Consider the following 26,891-nt stretch of genomic DNA (forward strand, 5'->3'; position numbering starts at 1 on the left):
AACAGACCACATTGTCTGGTTTCAGCTTCCATTTTTAGCCTTTGAACTTGACTGAATTTTTGAAAATCCCATTCTACTTTCCCCAGCATTTCTAGGTATTTATTTTTATTTTATTTTATTTTTTTAATGGAGGTAATAAGGATTGAACCCAGGACCTCATGCACGCTAAGCACACACTCTACCACCGACCTAAAGCTCTACCCTCATTTCTAGGAATTTACACTTAGAGTGCCTAATCTGCAATACTACCCAGAGACCTCCCGTCGCACCACGCACCAGGCCCGCTGTTTCCTTGTCCTGAGGGGAGAGCCTCACCTGCTATATTACCAAGGGCCCAAACTGCCTGTTCACACACAGTCATATGAGGGGAAGACAGGAGCTCAACCAAGGGCTGGACGGCCCCTCCTTCCACAACAGCACGAGTCAGCTCTGAGGTCCCTGAAGCGATGTTGGTGAGAGCCCAGGCTGCTTCGAACTGCAAGCAGGGGTGCGGTGATGACTTCAGGAACTCCACCAGCCTGGGAATGAGCCCAGCTTCAACCATCAGCCTCAGAGGAGGGTTCTTTTCCCGGGACAGCATCTTCCTTTGCAGTGCAAGAGTGAAAAACAAACACGTCCGGTCAGGTGGGTACGAAAAACCTCCTTTATGGATGCTTTTGGCCTTCCTAAGTATCAAAACAAAGGGCTGGGCCAGAGCTACTTAATATCCTGGCGTTTAGCCTCTAGCACTGTGCAGTGATGGAGCAATGTTCTCCCCTTTAGTTATCTATGATCCACGATGTCTGTAGAGGCCAATTTAAATTAAGCAATTCATCTCTGACAACACTTGCATATCTTAAGCTGTTCTCAAGGACAGCGCAGAGGAGCAATTTGGTCTCACTTTTGGATGAACTAGCCTTTCTTACCTTGTGTGGGCATTTTGCCACTGCCAAGAAACCGAACAGGCCACTGGAACCCATTTCTAGCTATGAATCTGTCAACAAGAGAAGTCTGTTTGGTGATACCTGGCTGCCTGAGTGGCCTGGAAACACAGTTCTGGATCTGAGGCATTCACACCATTGATTATTTCTTGCAGGGTGAGGCTGACCTGCAAGGAGAGACACATCCAAGTCAGAGTCTCTGCCAAGGGAACCCCAGAGGCCATCCCGTGCAGCCATCTGTCTGATGAGGAGAAGCCGGCTTGAACAGTATGTACCCATCTACATGCTGCTCTGTATCAGGGGAGGGAAGAGCATCTGGTGGTCTCATAGGGCTCAGATTTGTGGGTCATTCCCCATGCTCTGGGGGAGGGGTAATTCCCATCATTACTGGGATCCCCAGCGCCTTTATAATCCCATGCAGTAAGAACATGCTAGCGAATGTCAGCAAAAATGGCAGAGGAAGGACCTCAAAATTCTCTCCCCCATAAAACCAACAAGAAAACTGAAAAATAATCAGAATCAACTTTTTTAGAACTCTGGAAACTGACCAAAGGCTTGCAACAATTATTTTTATCCGAGTCAAAAAGGGTATATTCATGAAAAATGTCTAAATCTCAGTAAGAACAACGAGGATTGTGGGGTTCTGCCTTGTCTTATTCCCACCCCTCCTCCCCTAGCTCCATGGCAGCCTTGAAAACCAACAGCCCAGCAGCTGCTAGAGGAGGCCGAACAGGTTAGTTCTCCTTTAAAGCCTCATCCTCAGAGAATTATTATTTGACCCATCTGGTGGTTTCCTGGGAGACCTCATTTGTAAGAGTCTATTTTGTTTGAGTCAGAGCTCACACAATGCAAAAAGTCTTTTCCCTGAAGGTATTTGTTAAAAACAATTAGAGGAAGTTGTTCAACTTCACAGCTGCTTAGGTTTGGGGGTGTGTGTTAGATAACAGGTGGGGGCACAATAGACTGACCAAAAAAAAGGACAAAACTGGGAATAACATGTTCATTGGGACTTTGAAAGCTCCAACATACTCCTGAAAATCTAGAAGTTCATATGCATGTACAGGGCTGTACACATGCTCACAGGAAACTGAGAAGGCGCTGAGGTCTCACCTCTGGCTGACTCTGAGGCTCTGTGCAAGTGAAGATGAAGGTTTAGGACAGGACTGTCAACCGTCTGAGTGTTGAAGGCATGCCCCAGCATACACACAGAACCCCTTGGCAATGACTGGGTGAATTTTTGCTTCCAAATGTTTAAGGGAATCTCTGTCCAATCATTAGCTGACCACTAAGCTAACTGAGCAGAGAAGTCAGTGACTATACATGACAAAGAATACAGACTTCACAAAAATCAATTCAGAAGTCACTGAGCAAACAAACAATGAGAAACAACAACAAACCCTGGGCAAGGGGTGGGGGGATCTGATATCTAAAGTTGCTACATTATTTTAAATGACTAGTTGTCAAAGAAATTACAAGACATGCAAAGTATGGCATATACACAAGAAGAAAAAAAAAAAAAAAGGCAATCAATAGCAACTGTCTCTGGGGAACCAGACATTGGATTTACTAAACAAAGACTTTATGTTCCAAGAACTAAGGCAAACTACGTCTAAGAACTAAAGGAAAGTCTTCGAATGATGTCTCACCAGAGCCAACTAGAAATTTTGGAATTGGAAAATACAGCAACAAAATGAAAAGTTCATTCAAGTGGCTCAAGAGCATCTCTGAGCACACAGAATAAACCCAGTCAGTGAACTTGAAGACAGGTCAGTTGAGATTATCCAGCCTGAAGAAGATAAAGAATTGGTTCTTGGCCTTTTAGCTAAGATCAAATGTCGTATCTGTTCTTACCAGCTTAATATCTGATACAGCCTCCCTCCGAGGACAATAAATTAAACGGATTTTTGGAACTGGGAGATGGAATAGGAGCTTGCTCCATCCACTCCATGCATTGACCTGGGATTGCAGTACGCCCAGGAATAGTGCACCCCCTTCAGGGGAACAAAGATTGTTTAAAAAAAAAAAAAAAGGAAAAAGATGAAGACAAAAATGAACAGATCCTTATATATCAAGCATATCAACGTATGCATAATAGGATGGAAAGGAGAGAAAGGGGCAGAAAGTATATTTGAAGAAATGATTTCCAAAAACACCCCAAATTTGATGAAGTTCATCTACACATCTGAGAAGCTTAATGAACTCCAAATAGGAAAAAATCCAACTGCAATGGAGTAAAATTAAAAACCAACATTAGAAGAAAATTTGGGAAGTACACAGATTTGTGAAAATTAAACAACTCCTAAACCAACAGGTCAAAAGGAGAAAATCAAAAGGGAAATTAGAAAATACTTTGAGATGAATGCAACAAACATACAATATACCAAAGCTGAGGACAATATACCGAAACTGAGGAGGTGCAGCTAAAGCAGAGCTACAAGGGAAATATATAGTCATAAATGCATGTATTTAGAGAGATCTCAAATCCATAATCTAACTTCACACTTAAAAATAGAGAAATAAAACAGAAAATTAAACCCAAAACAATTAGAAGGAAGGAAATATTAAATACTAGAGTGGAAATAAATGAAACAGAATGGAAAAATACAGAAGAAAAAAAATCAATGAAACAAGTTGACTCAAAAGAGCAACATAAATGGCAAATCTTTAGCTAGACTGATGAACGGAAAAATAGAGAAGACTCAAGTTATTAAAACCAAGAATAAAACTGGGGACATTACTACTGAATTTATAGAACTAATAATATTAGAGACTATATGAACAAAGTATGCCAACAAATTAGATAACCTAGATGAATGGGACAAATTCCTGGAAACACAAACTACCAAAAGTGACTCAATAAGAAACAGAAAATCTAAATAGACCTGTAATAAGAAACTGAAATATTAATTTTTAATGAAAACTTCCACAAAGAGAAGCCCAGGCACAGCAGGTTTCACTGGTGAATTTTCACAAACATTTAAAGAAAAAATAACATTTAAAAAAATTAATAAAAATAAATCCCTCACAAATTCTTCCCCCAAAAAAGAAGAGAGAGGAACTTTCTAATAGTAATTAATTCTATGAGTCTAGTATTACCCCAATATCAAACCAGACAAAGATACCACAAGAGGAAGTACAGAACAGTATTGGATTAAAATGAATATGGATTAAAATGCTAAACCAATTCTAAAAGAACAAAAGGCATCAACCCATGAACAGAATTATACATCACTACCAACTGTGATTTAACGCAGGAATTCAAGTGTGATTCAATCTATGAAAATCAATGACGTATACCATATTAATAGAATATACGGGGGGGGGGGGGGCATGATCATCTCCACAAATGCAGGGAAAGCGTTTGACAAGATCCAGCACCCTTCCATGATTAAAACAATATTCAACACAAACTAGGAATAAAAGAGAACTTCCTCAACCTAACAAAGGCATCTAAAAAAAACCCACAGCTAGTGTCATACTTAATGATAAATGACTGAAAACGTCTCCCCTAAGGTCAGAAACAAGATAGGATGTCCACTCTTGTCACTTTCATTCAGCACAGTACTGGAAGCTCAAGACAGGCTAATTAGGCAAGAAGAAGGAATAAAAAGGCATCCAGATTGAAAAAAAAAAGTAAAACTATCCCCATGTACAGTTAACATAATCTTGGACAGAGAAAATCTATATCCAATCTACACACACAAACACAATTTGGAGGTAATAAATGAGGTTCAGCAGGAGTAATGTACAAAAGTCCATTGTATTTCTATATACTACCAATGAACAATCTAAAATTGAAATTAAGAAAATTTTATTTTAATTAAGAAAATAATTTTTATTTTATAAAAATTTGTATTTTTATTCAATAGCATAAAAAAGAATAAAATACTTAGGAATGACTTTAACAGAAGAAGCACAATACTTATATGCTGAAAACTATTTTAAAAAATTACAGAAGACCTAAACAAATTGAAAAAATTCTCTGTTCATAAATTCAAAGACTTAACATTGTAAGATGACAATACTCCACAAAGCTGGCCTAGAGTCAAAGCACCCGCCATCAAAATCTGAGCTCCATTTACTGAAAAAATTGACAAGCCAATTTTAAAATCCATATGGAAAGGCAGGGAATCCCAAAGAGCCAAAATAATCTTCGGGGGGGGGGGACAAAATTGGAGAACCCACACTCCCCAATTTCAAAACCTATAGTAATCGAATCTGTTCTGCTGGCGTAAGGATAGACATATATCAATGCTAGCCCATTCAGAGTCCACAAATAAACGCTCACATTTACGGTCAGCTGAAGTTTGACAAGGATGTTAAGACCATTCACTGGGGAAAGAATAGTGTTTACAGCAATGGGACAACTGGATATCCACGTGCAAAACAGTGAAGTTGGCCCCTTACACCATGTACAAAAATTAACTCAAAATGGATCCAAAAACCTAAACATAAGAGCTAAAACTGTAAAATTCTCAGAAGAAAACATAGGCATAAATCTTTTTGACCTTGGATTAGGCAATGGATTTTTCAGATGACACCTAAAGCACAAGGAAACCAAAGAAAAAAGTAGATAAACTGGACTGTTTCAAAATTTAAACATTTAAACATTTGCATTTCAAAGATTCTATCATGAAAGTAAAAAGACAACCCATAGAACGGGAGAAAATATTTGCAAATCATGTATCTGGTAAGGGTCTAGTATGCAGAATATATAAAGAACTCTCACAACTCAGTAAAAAGAGAAATTACTTGATTTTAGAAGTGGGCAAAGGAGTTGAATAGACATTTCTCCACAGGGGAGATATACAGCAGCCACTAAGCACATTAAAAAATGCTCTTCATCATTTAGCTTTAGGAAAACATGTCATTTACAACAATACAACCCTTCACATCCTCTAGATGGCTCTAGTCCAGAAATGGACGATAAGAAGTATTGGCAAATAAAATAATTAAAAAATTTTTTAAATTAAAAAAGGGAAATGTTGGGGGTATAGCTCAGTGGTAGAGTGTGTGCTTAGTATGCACAAAGTCCTGGGTTCAATCCCCAGTACCTCCATTAAAAAAATAAAAATTAAAAAAAAAAAGAAGTGTTGGTAAGAATGTTAGCATGTACAACAGTACAGCTGCTTGAGAGATAAGTTTGGTAGCTATTTGTTTCCTATCGCTACTGTAAAAATTACCACAAATTTAGTGGCTTAAAACAGACTTATAGTCTTACGGTTCTAGAAGTCAAAAGTTCATGATCAGTTTCACTGGACTCAAGTCAAAATGTAGGCAGAGCTGTTTCTTTCTGGAGGCTCTGAAGGGAAAGTCCTTTTTTCTTGCCTTTTTCAGCTCCTGGTGGGGCTGCCTGTGTTCCTTGGTCTGTGACACCTCCCTCCCCCTTCCCTCCTCCTTCAAAGCACAGCACGTTCATCTCTTCTTCTGCTCTGCCTTGTCCTTCATCCATCTTCTAAGGACCAATGTGATTACATTGGGCCCATCCAGAGAGTCCAGGATAATCCCCCCACCTCCAGACCCTTCATCTAACCACATTTACAAAGTCCCTTCTGTCATATAAGGTAACATTCACAGGTTCCGGGGTGAGGACACGGAGATATTTAGGGGGGCCATTATTCAGCTCACCACAAGCAGTTCCTCAAAAGAGTTAAGCCCAGAATTATCTTATGACCCAGCAATTCTACTCCAAGGTATACTCCTGACAATTGAAAATATGTCCAGACAAATGTTCATAGCAGCATTATTCATGATAGCTAAGAAGTGGAAACAGTGAATGGATAAACAAAGTGTGGTCTATCTATACAATGAAATATTATTCACCTACAAAACGAATGAAGTACTGACACATGCTACAACATGGGTGAACCTTGAAAACGTTATGTTAAGTGAAAGAAGCCAGACACAAAAAGCTACGTATTATGATTCCATTTACACAAAATACCCAGAATAAGTAAATCCACAGAGACAAAGGAGATTTGTGGTCACCAGAGGCTAAGGGGGAAGGAGGAGTGGGTAGGGGATTTCTACTGAGGTTATGAATATATTCTGAAATTAGCTAGTGGTGATGGTCACGCAACTTTGTGAACACATAAGAAACCACTGATAAAAGGGTGAATTCTGGGGTACTTGAATGTTTAAAAAGGAACATGCTAACAAGAATGAAAAAGTAAACTCTTCTCCTAGTTTTGTTTCAGATTTTCATCTTCCTTGGGTGGTGAAATCCTCAGGACTCCTATAGACAATCAAAACTAAGTAGAGAGAGGGGGTCAGAGTTCAACGGCAATCCAGAGGATGACCCTAGCCATTCTATTTGAGGCTCAGTAATGCATCATCAAGTCTGCTTGCCCAAACTGAACCAGAATCTGCCCTTCAAGAGCCCTACTTCTAGTCCTAATGCTCATGGATAGTTCAGGTGGGACACAGACATAACAGATCATAAAAGGCATGTAGATACAACGCTATTGGAGTTCTAAGAAGGAACACCTCCTGGTCAGGGAATTTTGGAAAGGATCCACCAAAACAGTACTGGCCTGGAAGCCAACCCAGGATTTGCCTTGAGTGAGGGTGGGGTGGATGGAGAGTGGAAGACGTGACAGCATTCAAGTCCTAGGCAACACTTGACGTGTTGAGTGACTAGATGCCTCTACTGAGAGAGAAACTTCATGACCCCTCCATTTCCTGTTGCTGGTTGAATAGCAGCAAGAGAATTTTCAATTAGAAGCAGCACCTTCTCCAGCCCATTAGAATACAGACCCCATACTCACAGCCACAAGGTAACAACACTGCTTTCTGACGTCACCAGGTTAGCTCTAATCACGCTCTCTCTACAGCTTTCCTTCAAGAGCCTCCATTAGAGCTTGCAGGTTCTGAATCAAACATTTTCAAGGCAGAGAAACTTACAAAGGATGTGTTTTATACATGACTGCTCTACACGCCACGTCCCCGACGTACCCCTTTGTTCTGATGTTCAGAAGGGTCAGGGGAGACACTCGTGATGTTCCTCCTTTTCAAGGCCTGCTCATCCTTCTTGGCTTTTCGGAGCTCCAGGCTGACTGCTATCCTCTGCTGCCGCCTCACCTAATGAGGAAAACAAAGAATGGGAGCCCTTAGGGCTGGGAAGTCAGGTTGTCGCACGTTTAGCCTTTGGAACACACTTCAAAGCACCTGATTTCGCTTTTGCAGGTGCCACAGGCCGGAAGACTTCAGATCACACAGCTAGTAAATAGTTTGGTTCACCTCCTCTGCTTCCTCCTCCTCCAACACCACCTCTAGAAAAACAGTCCCTCTTCCTCTCAAAGTGAAGGAAGAGCATGTACACCCTTGGCAGGTCAGGATTCTCAGCTGTAGAGACGCCTGAGCCAAGCATCCCATTGCTCTGAATCTGAGCACATCTTCATGGGTGGTTAGTTCCGGAAGACGAGGCCTGTGCCCTCCTGCTCTGGGCACGCAGGTGGGGCTGGCAACTAGGAAGGAAGCCCCCGTGCCCCAGGTGTTCTTGACTGTTTTCACTATTGGGCATCAGCCTATAGGTCATTCAAGCTTCCATCCAGTCCCAAGACTTTTACTTGGACACCAGACTAAGGAAGATTGAAATTCTAAAAACAAACCAACCACCCTTTTCTTCTTATGTCAGGCAAAATTCAGACTTTATCATATTGAGAATCCTGGGGAAATGATCTGATCTTTATGGATAGACGAGTTTGGGGTCAAAAACTTTTCAAGATACATAGATGTAGGACACAGACCTAGAGCCAGAAAACATGGAGACCAAAGAAGGAGAGAATTCACGCATAGCATAGGCTCCCTGGTCCAGGCCCTGGTGCTCATTCCAGCAGCAAGAGAAGCCTGGAATTTTCCATTCTGAGTCCTATTTCTCTGCAAGGCATGCTTGTTGTTACCCGTACTGTCGATATCTTAGCTCTTTGGTAAGCCTCTTCGACACTTGGAGCTTCAGGTACGCCTCTATATGTGAGGCACTGCTATTATCCAGTCCCTAAGAGGTAGGTATCAGCCCTGTTTTATGGATGAAGAAACTGAAGACCTGAGTTAAATAGTTTTCAGATCACATGGAGACCTCGATTTGAGTCTACAGTTGTCTGACTGTCTAGGTCCATGAGTTTCAACCCTCCCCACCGTCAATATATTATTATGAGATCTTCAAAGCATACAGAAAATTTGCAAGAATTGTTCAGTGAATATCTGTGCACTTACCCGCAATGAACATCCTGCTAGACTTGCTTTGTCACCCCCCCCCCACTTTCCCCCCTCTTTTTTTAAATGCATTTCGACCATGTGCTTTCTACTGCACTAGTCCTTGACAGCGTGAAGAAGCGGCTTCATACTCACAGACGCATCTTTGCCGCGATACTTGAATTTTCTCAGCCTCTCTTCTGGCGCTTCTAAAGTCGGCATATTGACTGGAAGCAGGAAACCACCTGGAGGCAGGGCAGTTCCAAAGAGATTTTTCAGAGCCCTGTGTGTGGTTAGTATGTTAAAGTCATCCTGGCTCCAAGCCCTTAAAGGGCCTACAGTGGAACGGAGACCAGACTCAGGAAGCCGGCTTCCATAGGCATCACCACACCAGCTTGTGGGAGCTCAGAGGGGACGAGCCCCAGGCTGCAGAGTAAGGGAAGCCTTTTAGAGGCAGTTTGGCTTCAACTGGGTTTTTGATGGCTAGGGAGGCTGGAAGGGATGCATAGAACCCTTCCGCGTAGCTGTGACCAAGGAGTTCTACACAGAACATAGGTACGGATGGCGAGGAGCCCAATCAGGCTATGACAGGAAGATGGCTTCTCCTCCCACACCCACCCCACCAGCACATTTGTTCAGGACTTTCTCAAGCCATGACCCACTCTAATTCTTCGGTAGACCTCCTCCACCCCAGATCAGGCCACCATCATCTTTCACCCCCATCTGTCAACTGCCTCCCAAATCTTCTCCCTGCTGCTTCCATCACCTTATTCCCATTTGTTCTCTACACAGAAGCCATGTGATCTTTTTAAAAAAAAACTTGGTCCACATCATTCCTCCCACTTTAAAACCCTCTACTGTCTGCCCATTGATTTTAGAAGAAAACTCAAATTCACTATGGCCCCCACCCTACGTGAGCTGGTCTCAGCCCACTTTCTCTAATAACTCTTTCCTAAGGATCTTCCCAGTCAGTCTGCTTTATCTTCTCCACAGCTTTTACCACCATCCAATATTTTCTTGTTTGTGCAACTTCCTCCCCCCACTCCCAATGACAGCGGGACCACGTGTGCCTTAGGTACGATTCCTCAGCCCCTTCACCATGTACAGCATCTAGTAAGTAGGTACTCAAATATTTGTTGCATGAGGGTCATGGGTGATAAGCTCACAGAGAGCTGGTCCTCAGTTAGAGGAGGTTATTCAAATCAGGCCAAGTCTGGACTTTCTACAGGGCAGCAGGGAATGACCTTTCTTACAGGTGTACAATGAATGTCTGTTTCTAAGTATACAGGATGGGCTGGACTATATTACAGAAAAGAGCAAACTGGAGAAAGAAGACCAATAGGCTCTTCTTGAGTGTATAACAGCTGGAGATAATTTTGGTAGGAAAGACTTATTTAGACACATCAGTTTGGATGGGATGATGCAGACAACTTGGAGAATTCCATAAGTGAGGAGACAGCCAAGAAGAGAGAAGGAATATACGTGAGAACAGAACAAGAATTGAGTCTTGGTGACACTCAAATTAGGACCCAAGAGACTGAAGAGCCAGCCAGAGACTACGAGAAAGGAGGAATTTGAGACAGAACAGAGGCACCACCAGTAACTGCAGCTACCAGGCCAGGGACGCATCCTTAAACCAAAGCACCACCAGCCCCAGCGAGATGGGAGAGCAGATCAGCTGAGCATCAGAGCAGACGATTCACTGTGGTGATGCCACCTTTTTTAAAGCTTCAGTCTCTTTAGAAGGTTAGGCAATAATGGGGGGGAGGGGACCTGCAAATTACTTCCTTGAATTGACCCATCACCCCCTCCCACCAGCACAGCCCCATCTGGAGAGGCAGAGAGTGACACAATGGGTCAAGAGAACCCTCACGAAGCTCTCCACCATTCTCTTAACCAAGTCACGTTGACCACCTCCACCACCCAACCCCTGAGAGGAGAGGGGTCCCGGTGACAGCCACAGTCCTTTGATTGCTGGGTATTTACAGGAGAACCACCTCACCGAAGTTGGATTAGGACAATCTCGGGCTTTAGATTAATTCAGTAAAAAATTCAGGCTAGAGGGAGACTTACCTCCAGCAACAGATCAGAAGCCAGCACATCAGGAGAGGAGAGAAGGATATTACAGGACAATCTCAGCACCGGAATCTCAGGCCAGAGACTAACCCTATCCTAGCCTTTCATCGACCTTTAAGTCTTCTCAAATTCCGCCCCGTAAGGAAGAAAAGAGTTACTTTTTATGACCCAAAGGTACATCACTGCTATTCATCATGACACCCTTGGAAACAGCATCATGACACCCTTGGAAACACCTTGGAAACAGTTTTCCAGTGGCTGTCATCACCAAGGTCAAGAGATTGACCAGGTGGAATCCGAGATTTGGGTTTAAATGACAAGCTATACCTTACATCTCCAAGAGGTAAGATATATGCCAATTTATAAGTGAGGAGCAGGCTAGTCTTATGGTCCAATTTCAGCGAGCAATGGCCAAAACATGTTTATGACATGCCAGGAATGTTGGACACTTTGGATTCAGTGAAGCAATGTTAACAGTAAGGGAGAGACCGCTCCAGTTTTCCAAGTGGAGAAACCATCTCGACTCATTTCCCCAAGTTTCCGCAGCTGTTAAGCCTCAGAGCGAGGACTTCAGCCTAGGTCTGTCTGACTCCTATGTCATACTTTGGATCACTAAGCTTTGCAGCTGATAACATGTAACAAGGTTGGATTAGGAAACTCCAAGTCACCACCGTGGGTGGCACTTAGCACATGGGGTGAGATGTTGGAAAATAGGAAAGCAGGTTTAGGCAATGGAAACATTTGACTGCATGTTGCCACTCACCGTCAGTGGCCCTGACCAGCTCTGATCATGAGACTGTCTGAATGAATCTAAGAGGCTAGTTTGGTAAACAGCAAGGAAATGCTTTTGCTTCTGGGGAGACTCAAGGCAGTGCCTAGTTCTAGGATCATTGCCATGGGAACTACACATCCCTCTGCCACATCCCAGAAGGTACAACCAGAAGGAAACTTGGACATGGATCTAGGGGCTCAGATGGCCACCACCTTCCTGCAAATCCAGTATCAAGTGGAAGGCCAGTATCAGATGGCCTAGGTAGAGAAACCTCGACTTCAGATCTGAGTCCTCCCTTCTCCCTGAAAGCAGTTAGAAAGTGACAGAGTTGGCCACACCACTTCATTTGGGGACATTCTGCAAAGCCAGCTGCAAAGCAAATCCTTCTGTCTTTCACAAGCTTCTCCAGTCACAGCTCAAAATGTGCTTCCTTCCCTCACAGTGCTATTTGTAGCATCCAGGAGGGCTGGCTACCCTGTCATCCTTTTACCAGTAGTACGAGACCGCCAAGTTGGAGGCTTTGAGTTATGCACCAAAATCAAAGTCAGCACCTCCCTAAGTTTGAGATCCAGAGAAAACCGAACTAGTTATTTAGGCTAACATCACCAACTTAGGGGCCGAAACACCCCCATCTCAGGCCAGCTCTGCTGCTCCCCACACACTATGAGACCCCTGTCCCAGGTGCCAGAAACCCAGCCAAGAAACCCTCCCTGGCCACGTCTTGCTAATGGCACTGACTCATTAAAGTCTTGTTTTTTCCTCTACTTTCCTAGATTTAGTCCAGCTTCGACGGTGAGCATCTTTCTTGAACCCAGAACTGTTTTAAATTAAGATACGTCTCATCACCCAAGAGCTGGCTTCTCTAGAGAATTTTTCTGATTTTAAATAAACACATACTCATGGTTTAAGAAAATTAAATACTTCAGAAGCCTAGTGAGCATTAACTCCCAAGAACCCTCCTTCAAGTTCACCTTTAAAAACCCACACGACCCTCTACACACCCCAGCGAGGAGCCGATTACAGGCACGCTTCTCCAACACTTCACCAGTTCCTGGACATCTTTAGATGTCGGTGTGTTCAGAGCTACATCACTAACAGCTGCTTCTTCAGACAAAGTGGGGTTTGTTTTATGCTAAAACCACCCACTGGGTTTGGAGTGAGGCGTGTTCTCAGGGGAGGACTGAGCTGACCTCCGTTCCAAGGTGTGTGGGGCAGCCAGCGGGCACCGATGGGGCTGGGGTGTGGCACCCGGGGTGGGGGGTTGCCAGTTCCAGGCCTCTCTGTCCTCAGCATTCTCTGCCACCCTGACGGCTTTACCAAATGGACAAGATATGTCCAGACACCTCATTTGAGGCAGGGAGACACACAGCCAGGACCCGCTCTGGGGCTCGATGCAGCCCCACACACCCCGCCAGCCCCCATCAGGACGCTGCAGAGTGAACGGCCCCCAACTACCACCGCCCATCCTCCCCCATCCTGAAAACAAGCCAAGCACCACTTAGCACAACTGCTGGAAACTGAGGCTGAGTCCAACAGGGAGAGGCCAGCCGAGGCTTCCTGGGAGCCACCCCTCCAGGCAGGCTGCCAGCTTTGGGGAGGACAAGGCCACAGCAGCCTCTCCGGGACCCCCCAAGCAGCTTCAGGGAGGGGGCGGCCTGGCACCCTCACACATGGAGATAAACCAGCACCCAGCCATCACTCACCTGGCAGGGAGCCGCCGCCTCCAGCCCGCTGGTGGGCCTTAAATGCTGTTAGCAGGCGGCAGGTGTTTGGGGCATTTGGGCCGTCCCTGCGGGGCTGGTTTCTGACCAATGTCAACAGTTCTTGGAATCACGTGGGGCACTCTGACTACCCTACCTCCTAGGACCCGGCCCAGAGACTGATTGAACTGGTCCACGGGGAGGCCCTGGCCTTCAGGTGAGGCTCACATCCAAACGAGGTACAGCTGGGTGCCTCTGAGGTGCTACGGGCCTTCAGGCTCTGCAGCTGCTGCCTTGGAGACCCTCAGATGGACGATCAGGAGGCAAGGGCGGAGGCAGCATCACCCTCCAGGGAAGGGTTTGCATTCCGGGTGTTTAAGACTTCTGGGAGCTGGCTAGATTGAGGGGCCTCTTACTAAAACTGGAGGATTAGGCTTAAAGCTGCTGTTGAACCATTAACAAATGTTTATTCCCAAGGCAGACAAGAAGATTGGGTGGTGGTGAGAATGGGTCTGCTCTGGACTGAAACAGAAATAGGAACAAAATTTCATGTGTTTATGCCACAAGTATTTATTGAGTCCCCACTGTGTGCCAGGCCCTGACCCACAACAGTGAACAAGATGACCTGGTCCCCACCCTCCCATCAGGAGTAGAGATGGGCCTTCCCAGCAGAGTGGGAACAGGACAGCAATTGGGAAAACACAGGGCAGGGGAGGTCAGGGAGGACTTCCTGGAAGAGGTGATATTAGAGCCAAGTAATCAGGAGTTAGCTGGTGAAAAAGTGTGATAAAAATACTCCAGGCAGAGGGAACAGCATAGGAAAAGGCACAGAGGCAAGAAAAATGGCCATGGTTCCTTTGGGAACAGAGGCTTTTCAGGATTGCCAGGACAATGGTCTCAGCCACCAGGGCAAAGACAGCCTGAGGTACAGGGGAGGGTCAGAGGGAGCCGTCCACTCCGGTCCAGGCAGGAGAGGGTTGCATTGTCTGTAGGAGATTTTAAGTCAATGATAAAACCAACTACATCTGTTTGCTTTTTGAGCCAGGAATTCTAAACAGTGTCAGCGGGCTGCCCCCGATCTTGTTGCTTTCTGAAAGTCTTTGGACTTTGTCCTGAGAGCAGCAGGCAACCCCTGAAAGCCCTGGCAGGGTATGTTCCTATTTGCATTATTTTTACTTTTTGATTATGAAAAGTTCCGAATTTGTAAAAGGAGAGAGAAGAGTCTGCACAAATCTTCAGGGACACCCAGGGTCCACAGTTCCCCACACCATCTTTCTTCCCCCAACTCCACCTTTTAAATTATGTAGTTATTGATTTTTGTTGGTGTGTTTTAAAGGAAATCTCAGACAGTGTATCATTTCACCCAGAAATACTCAGAATGGATCTCTAACAGATTTAAAAATCTCTAACAGACTTAGAAACTAAAACCAAAATACCACGGTCACCCCCACCAAAAGCAACAAGCACTCTAAGGTGTCACTTTAGAATATTTAGGCTAGACTTTGAGGATGGGTAGGAGGTGGATCCTTCCTGGGCTGGGGCTGGAGGGCAGAAGAGCGTATGGTGTCCGGCAGTGAGAGTGGGGAGAGAGGGTCTGACCCCAGGATGCCCTGGTTACCAGAGGGGAGGGGTGTGGAGAAGCCAGGGTTCTGAGTGGGGGAAGTGTGGAGTTCTGGGTTGGACCCTCACATCCAGGTGCCCAGAGAACATCAGGATGGGGGTGCAGCAAAGGCCAGTCAGTTCAGAGCTGGAATGGGACCCAGTGACCTACTGGAGGCAGTGGTGGGTGACAATGACAGAGATATAAGTTAGAGCTGTGGTTTCAAACTGAGGTGGCTGGTAAGGGATGGTGTCAGAAAAGAGAGGGGTTCAGGATGACTTACAGGAGCCCTGACCCTGGCAGGATCCAAGGAGGCCAGTGGGATCTCCCCAGGCCCCCTGTTCTGCCCAAGGCATTTGAGACAACCCAGCTGTCTCCACCTCCCCTGGGATGCAGGCCAATGGCAACCCTCTTGCCTCAGCCTAAGCCTCTTCCAGCTTTTCCACACACACACAGCTGGGCAGAACCTTTAAACACTTAGGTTATACCGCTTTGCTGCCCGAATGCTCCAGTGCTCCCCAAAATCCCTACAATTGCCTGTGAGGCCCCTTGTACTCTGCCTTGTTCCTTCTGACCTCGCTCCCACCACTGTCCCACTCAAGCCACCCCGGCCTCCTTACTGTCCCGCAAACACACCAGACCCACGCTGGCCTCAGGGCCTTTGCACCTGGTGTTCCCTGTGCCTCCCTCGCTTCCTTCAGGTCTCAGGTTTTAGAGCCCATTTCTGGTTACCCTGACTAAAATCAAACCTCACCCCAACCTTGCCATCCCACATGACTCGCTTCATTTGATCTTTCTCCCAGGTAGCACTTGCTGACGTCTGAAATGCAACGCATCCATTCCTTGTTTGTTGATTTTCCATCCCTACCCTGGAATAGAACATAAGCTCTAACAGGGAAGGGGCATTGTCTGACTCCCTGCTTTATCCCCACTACCAGGGAGAGTCATTGCCCACTATATTTGTTGAATGCAGAAGTGGGCTGCTGGCCCCAAAGCCAGGCTCATCCCCTGCCCCGCTACTGTGTTCCGGGTGTCCCTCCTCCATCACTCAGTATGTAGTCAGGATGTACCGCGGATGCACTCAACACCCTTCCCAAGCCAAGCATCAAACCAGCATCCTTTGAATAACTCTAATCAGCTCACTACACAGAGCCCACAGCTGCTACTTGGAGGACTCGGGCAAATAGCAGGAAGAACACTTCAGATGGACTCCGAGTCCTCATACGGAGGTCACTCCATCCGCCCCACTCCTTAGCCCCAATCATGGGCAAGGACCACATAGTTCATCCAGGCTGGAAATCTGACTTCAGTCTCCCCCATTCCATCCCCTTCCTCCACCAACCCCACCCTCCTCTACGCCCCACTCCTCCCAACTTCTGCTTGGGGCTGACCGCTGGGGACCACTTGCCCACTGGTCTGGCGGCAGGTTGTCACAATACCTTTCCAACAGACTTTTATGTGAAATTCTTGAGGTTGAATTACCTGATGGGTTTGTTTACCTGATTCGTTTAACCTGCCCTGACTCCTCTGATGTAGCAGGAACTCCCAGTTCCATTACACAGAATGGGACACCCAGGATGCTGGCATTGATGTGACTTGCCCGAGGACAGGATGGGAAGGGTGGGTCTGTGTGGCCCCATCTTTGCCTCAGTTTTCTACTGTCTGTGCCAGGATCATGCCTGGCTCCTTCCTTTCTTCCTCCCTCCTCTTTCTCTCTTTCTTTTTTTTTAATGGAAGTAAAATATTGTAACATAAAATTGACCATTTTAACAATTTCTGAGTATACAGAGTGGCATTAAGTTGTGTAACCATCACTACCATCCATCTCCAGAACTCTACACCTCCCCAAACTGAAGGTCTGTCTCCATTAAATACTCACTCCCCCACCCCCTCGTCCCTGACTCCCACTCCTCTACTTTCTGTCTCTGTGAATGTGGCTACTCCAGGGACCTCATAGAAATGGGATCACACAGTATTTGTCCTTTGGGGACAGGCTTATTTCACTCAGCATCACGTCCTCAAGGTCCAATCATGTTGCAGCCTGTATTGGAATTTCCTTCCTTCTGATTTCTCTCTTTAAAACAAGAACACGTTTTTCATGTTTTTGTAGTAGCATCAACACTGTTATTTACAGTGGCCTCCCAAGAGGTCCTCCCTGGGTAGGCGGAGTATTTACATTTGACATTGTTTATAAAGGCCAGGCAGGGTGGTAGTGAAAGCAGACTGATTTCTTATCCATTTTCATTATCATTATTATTATTGTTATTATTATTAAAGTACAGTCAGTTACAATGTGTCAATTTCTGGTGGACAGCACAATGTCCCAGTCATGCATATTCATACATATATTCATTTTTGTATTCTTTTTCATTAAAGGTTATTACAAGATACTGAAAATAGTTCCCTGTACCATACCGAAGAAATTTGTCTTTTATCTATTTTTATATATAGTGGTTAACATTTGCAAATCTCCAACTCCTAAATTTACCCCTCCTCTACGGTCAGTGCACTCCCTTGTTGCCCACAACCCTCGCCAACTGCTCCCCCATTCCCCCAACTCTGCCCATTACTGGTTATTTATAAATGTCTATTCATTATATTATTAATGTAAAAAGGGTTTTTAAAAGACCCCAGAATTGGAGAGTTGATGTCACAGTTCCTCAGGGGACTCAGGGAAGCTTTTGTCCTTGAGGTCCATCTTTGGGAATCCACAGCTCCTGACAAATGCAGCTGTCAACGTCTTGGCCTCTGTGCCTACAAGTTTGTGTGTGTGTGTGTGTGTGTGTGTGTGTGTGTGTGTCTGTGTGGGTGTCTGTGTGTGTGTACACATGGGTCAGAAAGTCCTCAGGTCTTGAGGGGACTTTAACTTCCCAGGATGCTGCCCCTTAAGGAGTTCATTTCGGATTCTTGTAAGATGCTATTTGGCCCAGAACCAGGAGATGAGGAGGAAAGGAATTATTAAGGAAAGAAAAATAGTGGGGCGGGAAGACAGAAAAAGGGAACCAAACTGATCATTTATCAGGTCTGAGGCTCTCCAGGAAAATCAGGCCCGAGTCCTCTCACATAGAAGTTATTTACTAAAAGTGTGTTCTGTTTTGTGGGCTGATACAGCACCATGGTTCCCAAGTTTCTCATCCACCTGGTTGTCCTAAGCATTTGCTTTTCTGGGGGTGAATGTTCTCCTACTGGGGCCTTTGAATAGCAGAAGCACAAACTGCGCCCAGAGTCCAGGCTTGTGTGTGGCTTTCTCCTGACAACACGTGACTTCAGGAGCTGGGCCGTGGGCAAGGCTCCTTTGGAAACAGATACTGGGCACATATACCATGCTGGCCTCTGTGAGGTGCAGGAGTGAACCCGACAGGGTCCCTGCTGCCGAGGATCTTGGAGCTCACAGCTGTCATTGCTCGAGCATCCAGGCTCTAACAATCACCTCAGGGCCTTTGGTCTACCATCATCACCTCACCTGTGTGACAAGTGGGTGAGATGTATATTATCATCATCCCAGACAAGGGAGTGAGGTAGGTACTCAAAGACAGCACTGTGTGTTCAGCACGATGCTCCTACTCTCTGTGATGGCTCCGTGGGGGACATGCTGTCCTCACAGAGTGCAGGAGAATAAAGCCAAGGTTCATTCTCGCCCAGTCTGTGGCCTCAGAGGGAGCACCATAAATACATGTTGAATGCATGGATAGATGAGTGAATGGACGGATGGATGGATGAATGGCTAATGATGACAGATGGATGAATGGATGGATGGATGGATGATGAATGATGATGATGGATGAATGAATGGATGCATGGATCAATGATGGATAAGTGGTTGGATGATGGTTGAATGGATGGATGGACGGATGGATGGATGGATGGATGAGAGATTATCCAGCTGAGCTGAGGTTTGAAGCCACCTGAGCTTTTTAGACACCAGGTTTTATTCGACCTTGGGAGAGTCACAGAAAGTAGAGACTCTCTCCTTTGGAAAAATAAGAATAAATACTTCTTGACAAAGAGGAATGATGTGAGGGATAAAAAGTGAAAATGATCTTTAGATATTTTGAGATAATAAAATGAAAACAGCTCTATAAGGCCAAATAAAATCAAATTGAGATATAGATCTACATGCAGGATGAAAGAGAAACACAGCTGGAGAAATCTATGTGCAGCAGCCTTGACCATCATGTCTCTGGGATTCCATAGAATTCACAGTTAATTAGGAAATCTCCAGTTGGCTTGGAATCAGAGACTTCTCAAGCTGGGCTTACAGAATTCTTTGGAGAATTCCTTGTCCAGGTCCCGCTTGTTTCTGCCCCAATTCCAGAGCAATGTGTTAGAGGCCCCACCTTCCATTTCAGAGCCCGCAGGGAAGTTTCCGGCAGTGCACTAATCAAGCCCTCCCCTCCCTGAGATGACCCTGCAGAATTCCAAGGGTCTCTGGGGCAAGGGGCTATTTCTGGGCCCAGGCTCTGTGACCATGTTTGGCCTTCAAGGAGCACACTGTGAACTTTCTCACCCCTGCCAAGCCCTCTTCCTGCAACCCTCCCGGGAGGGCACTGATCCCCCTTCATCCAAGGCAGCAAACAACAGCTGAGAATGCAGCCTCTGGGGCGGCCAGTAAGGACCCTCCAACCACCACCCCAGGGCCAAAAACCGGAGGGAAGCTCAGGAGACACACCCGACTGACATTTGTTACCTTTTCTCCCCTAAAAAAATAGTTTTGGATGCTAAAAATGGTCCTTCTCGTTGAAAAAAAAAAAAAAAAAAACTTTCGGCAACACTGATAGGTTTAATGAAAGTTTAACAAAAACAATCACCTGAAATCCCACCGCTCAGAGCTAATGGGGCCCATCACCTGGCTGAGGATCCTTGGAGCATCTGTTCACACAGGTGCCATTTTGCAAAAATGGGCTCAAGCTGTTCTAGAACCTTTCTTAAAAAAAAGGTTGGGAGTGAGGGGTATAGCTCAGTGTTACATAGCATGAGCTTGGTGAGCACGAGGTCCTGGGTTCAACCCCCAGTGCCTCCGTTAAGGGAGAAGAAAAATAAAGTAGTCAATATCACTTTAAAAAAAAACCACCAACAATAACCCAACAGCACGCTGTGGAACTTGTCCCATGCCAATGAGTATGAATTTACATCGCCAGTTTAAAAAATAACCATTGTGCCTTTATTTAACTGTATTTAATTTGTTTATTTATGAATCCCCCAGGGATGAACATTTAGATTGCTTTCAACTTTTCATTCTCACAATTCATTTCATCATCCCAATAGCAGTCTCCTGCAGAATTTCCCCTTCTGCTCCCTTTTAAGGAAAGTCAGCACAGAGCTTCCTGAAGGAAGGAGGGAGGGGAGAGAGCGAGGGAGAGAGGAAAGGAGGAGGGAGGAGGGCAGAATGACAGCCTTTGGGCTTCTGAAGAGGTTCCCTCAAGGAGATGAGGTGGGAGCCTGGGTGGGCAGTGCCCGGTATGGGGCTGCTCCAGGTACGTAGGAGGTAGAATCTGGAAGCCTCAGGCTTGACTCAGCTGCTCTTCTGAGCAGAGGTTTCCGGAGCCCAGATACCCTGGAGGCAAGGGTCCAGCCTGTCCCCGCCCCAACAGCCTAACAATAACCTACAGATCCAAGCTCTGTGAAACGTGGAGTTGGGATGATCATAGAGGCGGCAGTGAGATGCTCCCATGGGGTGGGGGGGGGAGGGGGGAGGCGGGGATCAGGCTGCCGAGGACATGACCCTACTGACACCCAAAGAAACTGGCGTGATCAGGAACACCATGCATGATAAATATATTCCGACTCTGTCCCCACCCCTCCCAGCCAGCCCAAGCCAAGTTATCAGAACTCATGGTTCCAACACTTGACCTTATTCAAAGGAGCCCAATGTGCTCCAGGGAAGCTGCCCCAGGAGGTCAGCAGAGGTAGATGGAGACGGAATTTCTTGGGGTCTCCATTCTGAGTCACGCAGGGAAACCCTTAACATGTAGGCAGCCTATTACCACTGAAAAACAATTTAAAGACAAGCCATGGACCAGGAGAAAATATTTACCTAGCAAGTATCCAACAATAGCCTTGTATCTAGAATATATAAAGAGCTCTCAAAATTCAATAATAAGAAAACAAACTACCTGATGATTAAAAATGGACAAAAGAGCTGAACAGACACTTCACCAAAGAAGATATGTGGGTGGCAGATAAGCATGTGAAATGATGCTCAATGTCATTAGTTGATGATGATTAGTTATAAGTTTTAAGAAAGCATTTTTGAGTCCATAAACCCACTTGATCATTTCATGAATTCCATGGAGTTAGTAGTCAATATGACTCCGATTATTATTATTCCCATTTTACAGTGAAGATACGGAAACTCATAGAGGTTAAGTGACCTGCCCAAGTTTATGTCTGAGACTCAAAGCCATGGAACTCTTTCCATTCGGGAGGTCTCTGGGTTCTAAGAAGCAACATAGAAGCCAACACTTTTTATGCATTTGGACAAGTCATACTTCTCCTTTGAAGCAAAGAAAGAAGACCACACCCACCCACATACCCCCGCCATCCTGGATGGACAGACTGGCCTCGTAAGCAGGAACACGAAGGACAGGGCTTGCCCTAGCGGCGTGCAGTGAACATGTGGAGGGAGTGACCGCTGAACTCCAACAGCAGGAGCGCTCGTAGGCTGGGAAAGCCTCCCCTGTGGACCCTCCAGAGCTAATACTTTGTTTCAAAAGGGGGTCTGTCCCAGGAGGAGCTGGTTCCTGTCCAGGGCCCGGCACATGGCAGGGAATCTGTAGCTGTGGTTTCCTGACTGTGGATCTGGAAGGTCCAATTTACTTTGACTTGCCTTGACCGAGAAGTTAGATTCATCTGAGGTCCTGGCACTGACGGGCCATCCAAGGGCACTAAGACATGGTGGGAGTGGGGGTGGGGGGTGGTCCTCAGGCTGGCAGGACGGGCAGAGAGCCCAGGATCGATCAAGGTGCCACTCCTCCACCTTAATCTCCTCTGTCCTCCCCCGTCTGTCTCCCACTAGAGCCCTCGGCACAGTGTTTCCCCACTGGCAGCCGAGAAGCAGCAATGCAAACTCCTCAGAGGCCAAGAAAGTGTCTAGTCAATTGCACATCTTTGCTAGGGTCTAGCAAAGAACTTGGCCCAGAGCTCAAGGGACTGGGGAGAGGAAGGAAGAGGGGTAGGGGAGGGGAGAGACCAACACAGGGCTAGCTGGCCTGTTTCCTAAGGCGGATGCTTTCACCCTGTGTGTGTGCTACGTCCAGGGGTTTCTGGATGGAGATGCCAAGAACAGCTCCCATCTCGACTACCACCCAGAGTACTGTGCTCAGATTCCTTGTTCCCATCACATGACTCTGGCTTTCACTCATTCAGTGATCATCTAATAGATGCCAGGCACTTCACCTGTATGAATTCTTTTGATTTTCATAACAAACCTATTTGATATCCCCATTTTACAGACAAGGAAATTGAGGCATGGAGAGAATCAGGTTTCAGAGTCCACATTCTTGACCACCATACTCTACAGCCTCCCGGGAAGGAGACCAAGCCCCTGCCCTCACCTCGCTGATGTTCTGTGAAGGCAAGAGCCCAGGAATCATGTAGTCGCTCTATAGTGCATTGCTGGGTAGTGACAAGGGCTAGAAAGGAAAACAAAGCCACAACTCAGGCACTAACTTGCTGTGTGCTTCCTGGAAAATTGCTTCACCCCTCTGAGCTTCTGTTTTCTCACCTACTAAGAGTAGGTCATGACTCATCCGCCTTCCCCACCTGCCCCGGTTATTGGAAGGATCAAAATGAGCTCATGGACAAGGGAATCCTTTGTTTTGTTGTTGAACCAATGCCAACTCATGACTCTAGGGAATTTTTCCCTCTATAGAATTCAAGTCAGCTTGTCTAGAAAGACATCCCTGGACATCCCGCACATATTTTTATGAGCCAGGTTATTCCCAGTCCAGTGCGATTCTTAGTGTATTTTTAAAGGCAGAGAGCAATGCAGGCACCCACCCACTCTTGGGTGGTAGCAGTCACTGGATAGTTACTTCCAGGGCCTTCCCCAGACCAAGCACACTTCCTGAAATGGAACTTTCTGGAATGTTGACCATTAAAAACTCCCCTGTGAGAAGCTCAAACCATGAGAGGCCAAGAGGGAGGTGCTGGATGCCCTAATTTGCTCCAGGTCCGTTTGCCACCCTTCACCACCCTGCCCTGTGTCCCAGGAGGCTGCCTCCCCACATCCCCGCGCTCCTGCTGGGTCTGGTTGTGCAGCAGCTGCGCCATCCCTTGAGGGCCACGCTCTTCCTACAGCCGTGTCCGGCGTGCGGTGGCTTTCTGGCCACCTCCCTGGGGCTGGAGGTGCCTCACACTGCACCACAGGTTTCCCACAACGCTGTTGCACCTTAGTCAATAGTCTCTTCATTCAACTCCAGGCAGGGACCCTGCTGGAGTGTGCTCTTTCCCGCTGGGGGATGGGCTGAAAAACTCCTGCTGGGGGTCATCCCTTCCCAGAGTCATCGCAGGGCAGTGTCTGGTTCTTCTCACTGGCCCCAGCTCATGAGCCAGAAGATGATCACGTGGGAACCAGCTGGAAGCAGCCCAGGACCCAGGCTGAGGGTGAGGCACTGCATTGCAAGGATGGGCTCCAGGCCCCCCGGCTGCTGGCTGCCAGGGAGAGCTCCCCACGTACCCTCTCCTGGTCTGGGCGCTGTCCTCAAAGGCCCCAGGGAGGGTAGGGTGTGGGGAGGCCTCCTCCCTGACTCAACCCAGAGAAGCTCCACTTTTATCTTTTACAAACCAGACTTCTGCACAAAGATCTGCCCATTAAATTCCTGCTGCTGGAGAGATTGCATACAACCCCATCGGGCGATCAGAATTCGAAGAGCGGCAGGTTGGCAGGAATAGCGCCTCTGCAGCACTGATGACAGCCATGCTTGGAGGCATGTCCGCCAAAATCTCATTCTACCTTTGGGGAAATAGAAGCCCCGCATGGGAGAAGTGAGGTTCATCCTTCGGTGTGAAGTATTCAGGCAAAGCAGGTGCTGCCGACATTCAATGTCATAATTACTTACCAATCTGATTCTTCACTGCCGAATCCCAGTTTTCAGAATACAGTAACATACTGTAGGGGGTCAGATGATAATAGCAAACACCTGGAAAATATTAATATGGACTACATAAAAGTTTCTTTGCGTTTACATAACTCTTCCCAGGCAAACCCAGAGAGACTAAAAAGGAAATCAACTCCACATTCAGGTGGGTTCCTTTCTTCTTTAAGATGAACTGAGGCATCAAACCTAAGTATAAAAGCTAAAACCATACAACTCTTAGAAGAAAACCCAGGGGCAAACCTTCATGACCTCGACTTTGGCAGTGGTTTCTTAAATATGACACCTAAAGCCCAGGTGACAGAAGTAAAAAATAGATAAATTGCACTTCATCAAAATTAACTTTTTGCATCAAAGGACACTATGAAGAAAGTGAAAAAGCTCACAGAACGGGAGAAAATTTTTGCAAATCATACATTTGACAAGGATCCAGTATCTAAAACATATAAAGAACTCTTACAGCTCAACAACAGAAAAACAACCTAATTTAAAAATAGGCTGACATTTTTTCCAAGGATATGCAAATGACCCACAAGTCCATGAAAAGGTGCTCAACATCATAGGTCATCAGGGAAATCTAAATAAAAGCCATAACCAGGTACCACTTCTCATCCAGTAGGATACCCATAACAAAAAAAAAAAAAAAAAAAAAAGGAAACTAACAAGTGTTAGTGAAGATATGGGGAGATTGGAACCCTTGTGAATTGCTGGTGGAAACGTGAAATGATTCAGCCGCTACAGAAACAGTTTGGTGACTCCTCAAAACACTAAACGTAGAATTACCAAATGACCCGGCAATTCCACTCCTGGGTAAATAGCCAAAAGAATTAAAAGCAAATATATGTGTGTGTGTGTGTGTGTTCACAGCAGCACTACTCCGTAGTCAAAAGGTGGGAGCAACCCAAATGTTCGTCAATGGACGGATGAATGGATAAAGAAACCGCAGTATATCCGTATGATGAATATGGTTCAACCAGAAAAAGGAGCAAAGTACTGATACATGCTGCCATGTGGATGAACTTTGAAAACATTACGCTAAGTGAAAGAAGCCAGACACAAAAGATCGTATGTTGTATGGTTCTACTCATGTAAAATACCTCGAATAGGCAAAGCCATAAAGGCAGAAAGCAGATTGGTGATTGCCAGGGGCCAGAAGAGAAACTGTTTAATAGGTAGTAAGTTTCCTTTTGAGCTGATGAAAATGTTTTAAAACTCAATGGAGATGGTAGTTGCACAACACTGTGAATATCTTAAATGCCATTGAGTTACTCACTTAAAATGGTTACCTTTGTGCTGTGTTAATTTTTTCTCAATTAAAAAAAATAGTGAATCGGGGACCTGGAGGATGGAGATGGGGATGACAGCAGATTCTAGGGAGAAAGTCCCCCATGCAGTTTCTCCCTCCAGACCCAGAGACCATCTCTGAGCTTGAGAAGGGCAGAAAGGATTCTTAAGAGTCCAGACATCACATTGTATAGACGGGAAAGGTGAGCCCAGAGAGGACAAGGACTTGCTCAAGGCCACGAAAGCATGGAAGACCCTGGAAGAATTAGAGGTAGGGCTTTAGAATGCAAAGCTGGCTCTGCCAGCCATGGTGGGCTGGAGGGAGTCCACAGCCACTATCAGATGAGTGAAGTCCAAGCTCACATTTATGGCCTGAACAAGAGAATGGTCAAAGCCATCAACCAATTGTTATCTGCCTTCATCCACACTCAAGGCTTCAGATGAGCCCACCTGAGTCTTCCTCCTAGGGCATCAGCTTCCTCCGTGGTGCAGTGATAGCTTTAAGAGGAAAACTCACTAGCCAGCTGTTTTATTTCGGCACCCCTGGGCTAAGGTCATCAGTTTCCCCACAAGGGCAATGGCAGAAAGGCAAATGGCCTAGAGTCAGGGCACTCACTGATTCCCCTCAGGGACGGGGGCAGGGCAGTCAGGCCCTGGAAGGTGAAGCCAGCTGAGCCACTGGAGCCCTGGGGGGTTCTTTTCTTTTTTATATTTTGCTGGCTTGGACCTGTTGGGCAGGTATAAAAGGGAATGGCCCGCCTCTGCTGGGAACCCAGTCTCTACCAGCGTGGTCTCTGGCGGGTACTACAGAGGATGCTGGGGGAGGTGGGAAGCAGGGAGGGAGTGCCGTGGAGGACTCATCTGAGGAAAGGGGGTGTAATGAGGAGAGATTAGCAAGGGAGGCAGGAGTGGGCATTTCTTGAGGAGCTGCAGGGTGGGCATCTCATTCAATGCTCCATACCAGGAAGGAGGGAGCAGCCATGTTCCACAGTGAGACAGGAGTAGTGGGCTTCAAACCCAGAGTATCTCCACTTCACTGCACCACCTCTTCCACGAGGGGTGGAGGGATGCTGGATTCACACTGGGTTCAGTTCCCACCCTGCCTTTCTCACACTTTGTAATGCATCTCTCTCCTCTGAGAACCCTTCTAGCTTTTGCATTCCATGAGCTGAATTTTTTCTGATTTTTTTTTTTAATGGAGGTACTGGGGATTGAACCCAGGACCTCTTGTGTGCTAAGCATGCACTCTAC

At 46.1% G+C, this 26,891-nt stretch overlaps 1 protein-coding gene and 2 non-coding genes across 3 annotated transcripts in view; 2 read left to right on the plus strand and 1 right to left on the minus strand.

The window, feature by feature from the left end:
* The window catches only part of KPNA7 (karyopherin subunit alpha 7), a 29,078-nt gene extending 15,288 nt beyond the window's left edge, over positions 1 to 13,790 (minus strand). Inside the window, exons 1-5 of the mRNA XM_010965548.3 lie at positions 13,665 to 13,790; positions 9,270 to 9,358; positions 7,875 to 8,000; positions 1,005 to 1,087; positions 316 to 584 (exon numbers count right to left, since the gene is read on the minus strand). Of these exons, the coding sequence (XP_010963850.1) occupies positions 316 to 584; positions 1,005 to 1,087; positions 7,875 to 8,000; positions 9,270 to 9,335 (544 nt within the window). The 5' untranslated portion in view covers positions 9,336 to 9,358; positions 13,665 to 13,790. The remainder of the gene's footprint in view (positions 1 to 315; positions 585 to 1,004; positions 1,088 to 7,874; positions 8,001 to 9,269; positions 9,359 to 13,664) is intronic.
* LOC123611798 (U2 spliceosomal RNA) lies at positions 2,723 to 2,913 on the plus strand. Its single transcript, XR_006718895.1, has one exon. It is a non-coding gene; the product is annotated as a U2 spliceosomal RNA (small nuclear RNA).
* TRNAT-AGU (transfer RNA threonine (anticodon AGU)) lies at positions 5,908 to 5,979 on the plus strand. Its single transcript has one exon. It is a non-coding gene; the product is annotated as a tRNA-Thr (tRNA).
* Positions 13,791 to 26,891: the final 13,101 nt, after the last annotated feature.

Source organism: Camelus bactrianus, chromosome 18 (assembly GCF_048773025.1).
Source record: "Camelus bactrianus isolate YW-2024 breed Bactrian camel chromosome 18, ASM4877302v1, whole genome shotgun sequence".
Classification (NCBI taxonomy): Eukaryota; Metazoa; Chordata; class Mammalia; order Artiodactyla; family Camelidae; genus Camelus; species Camelus bactrianus.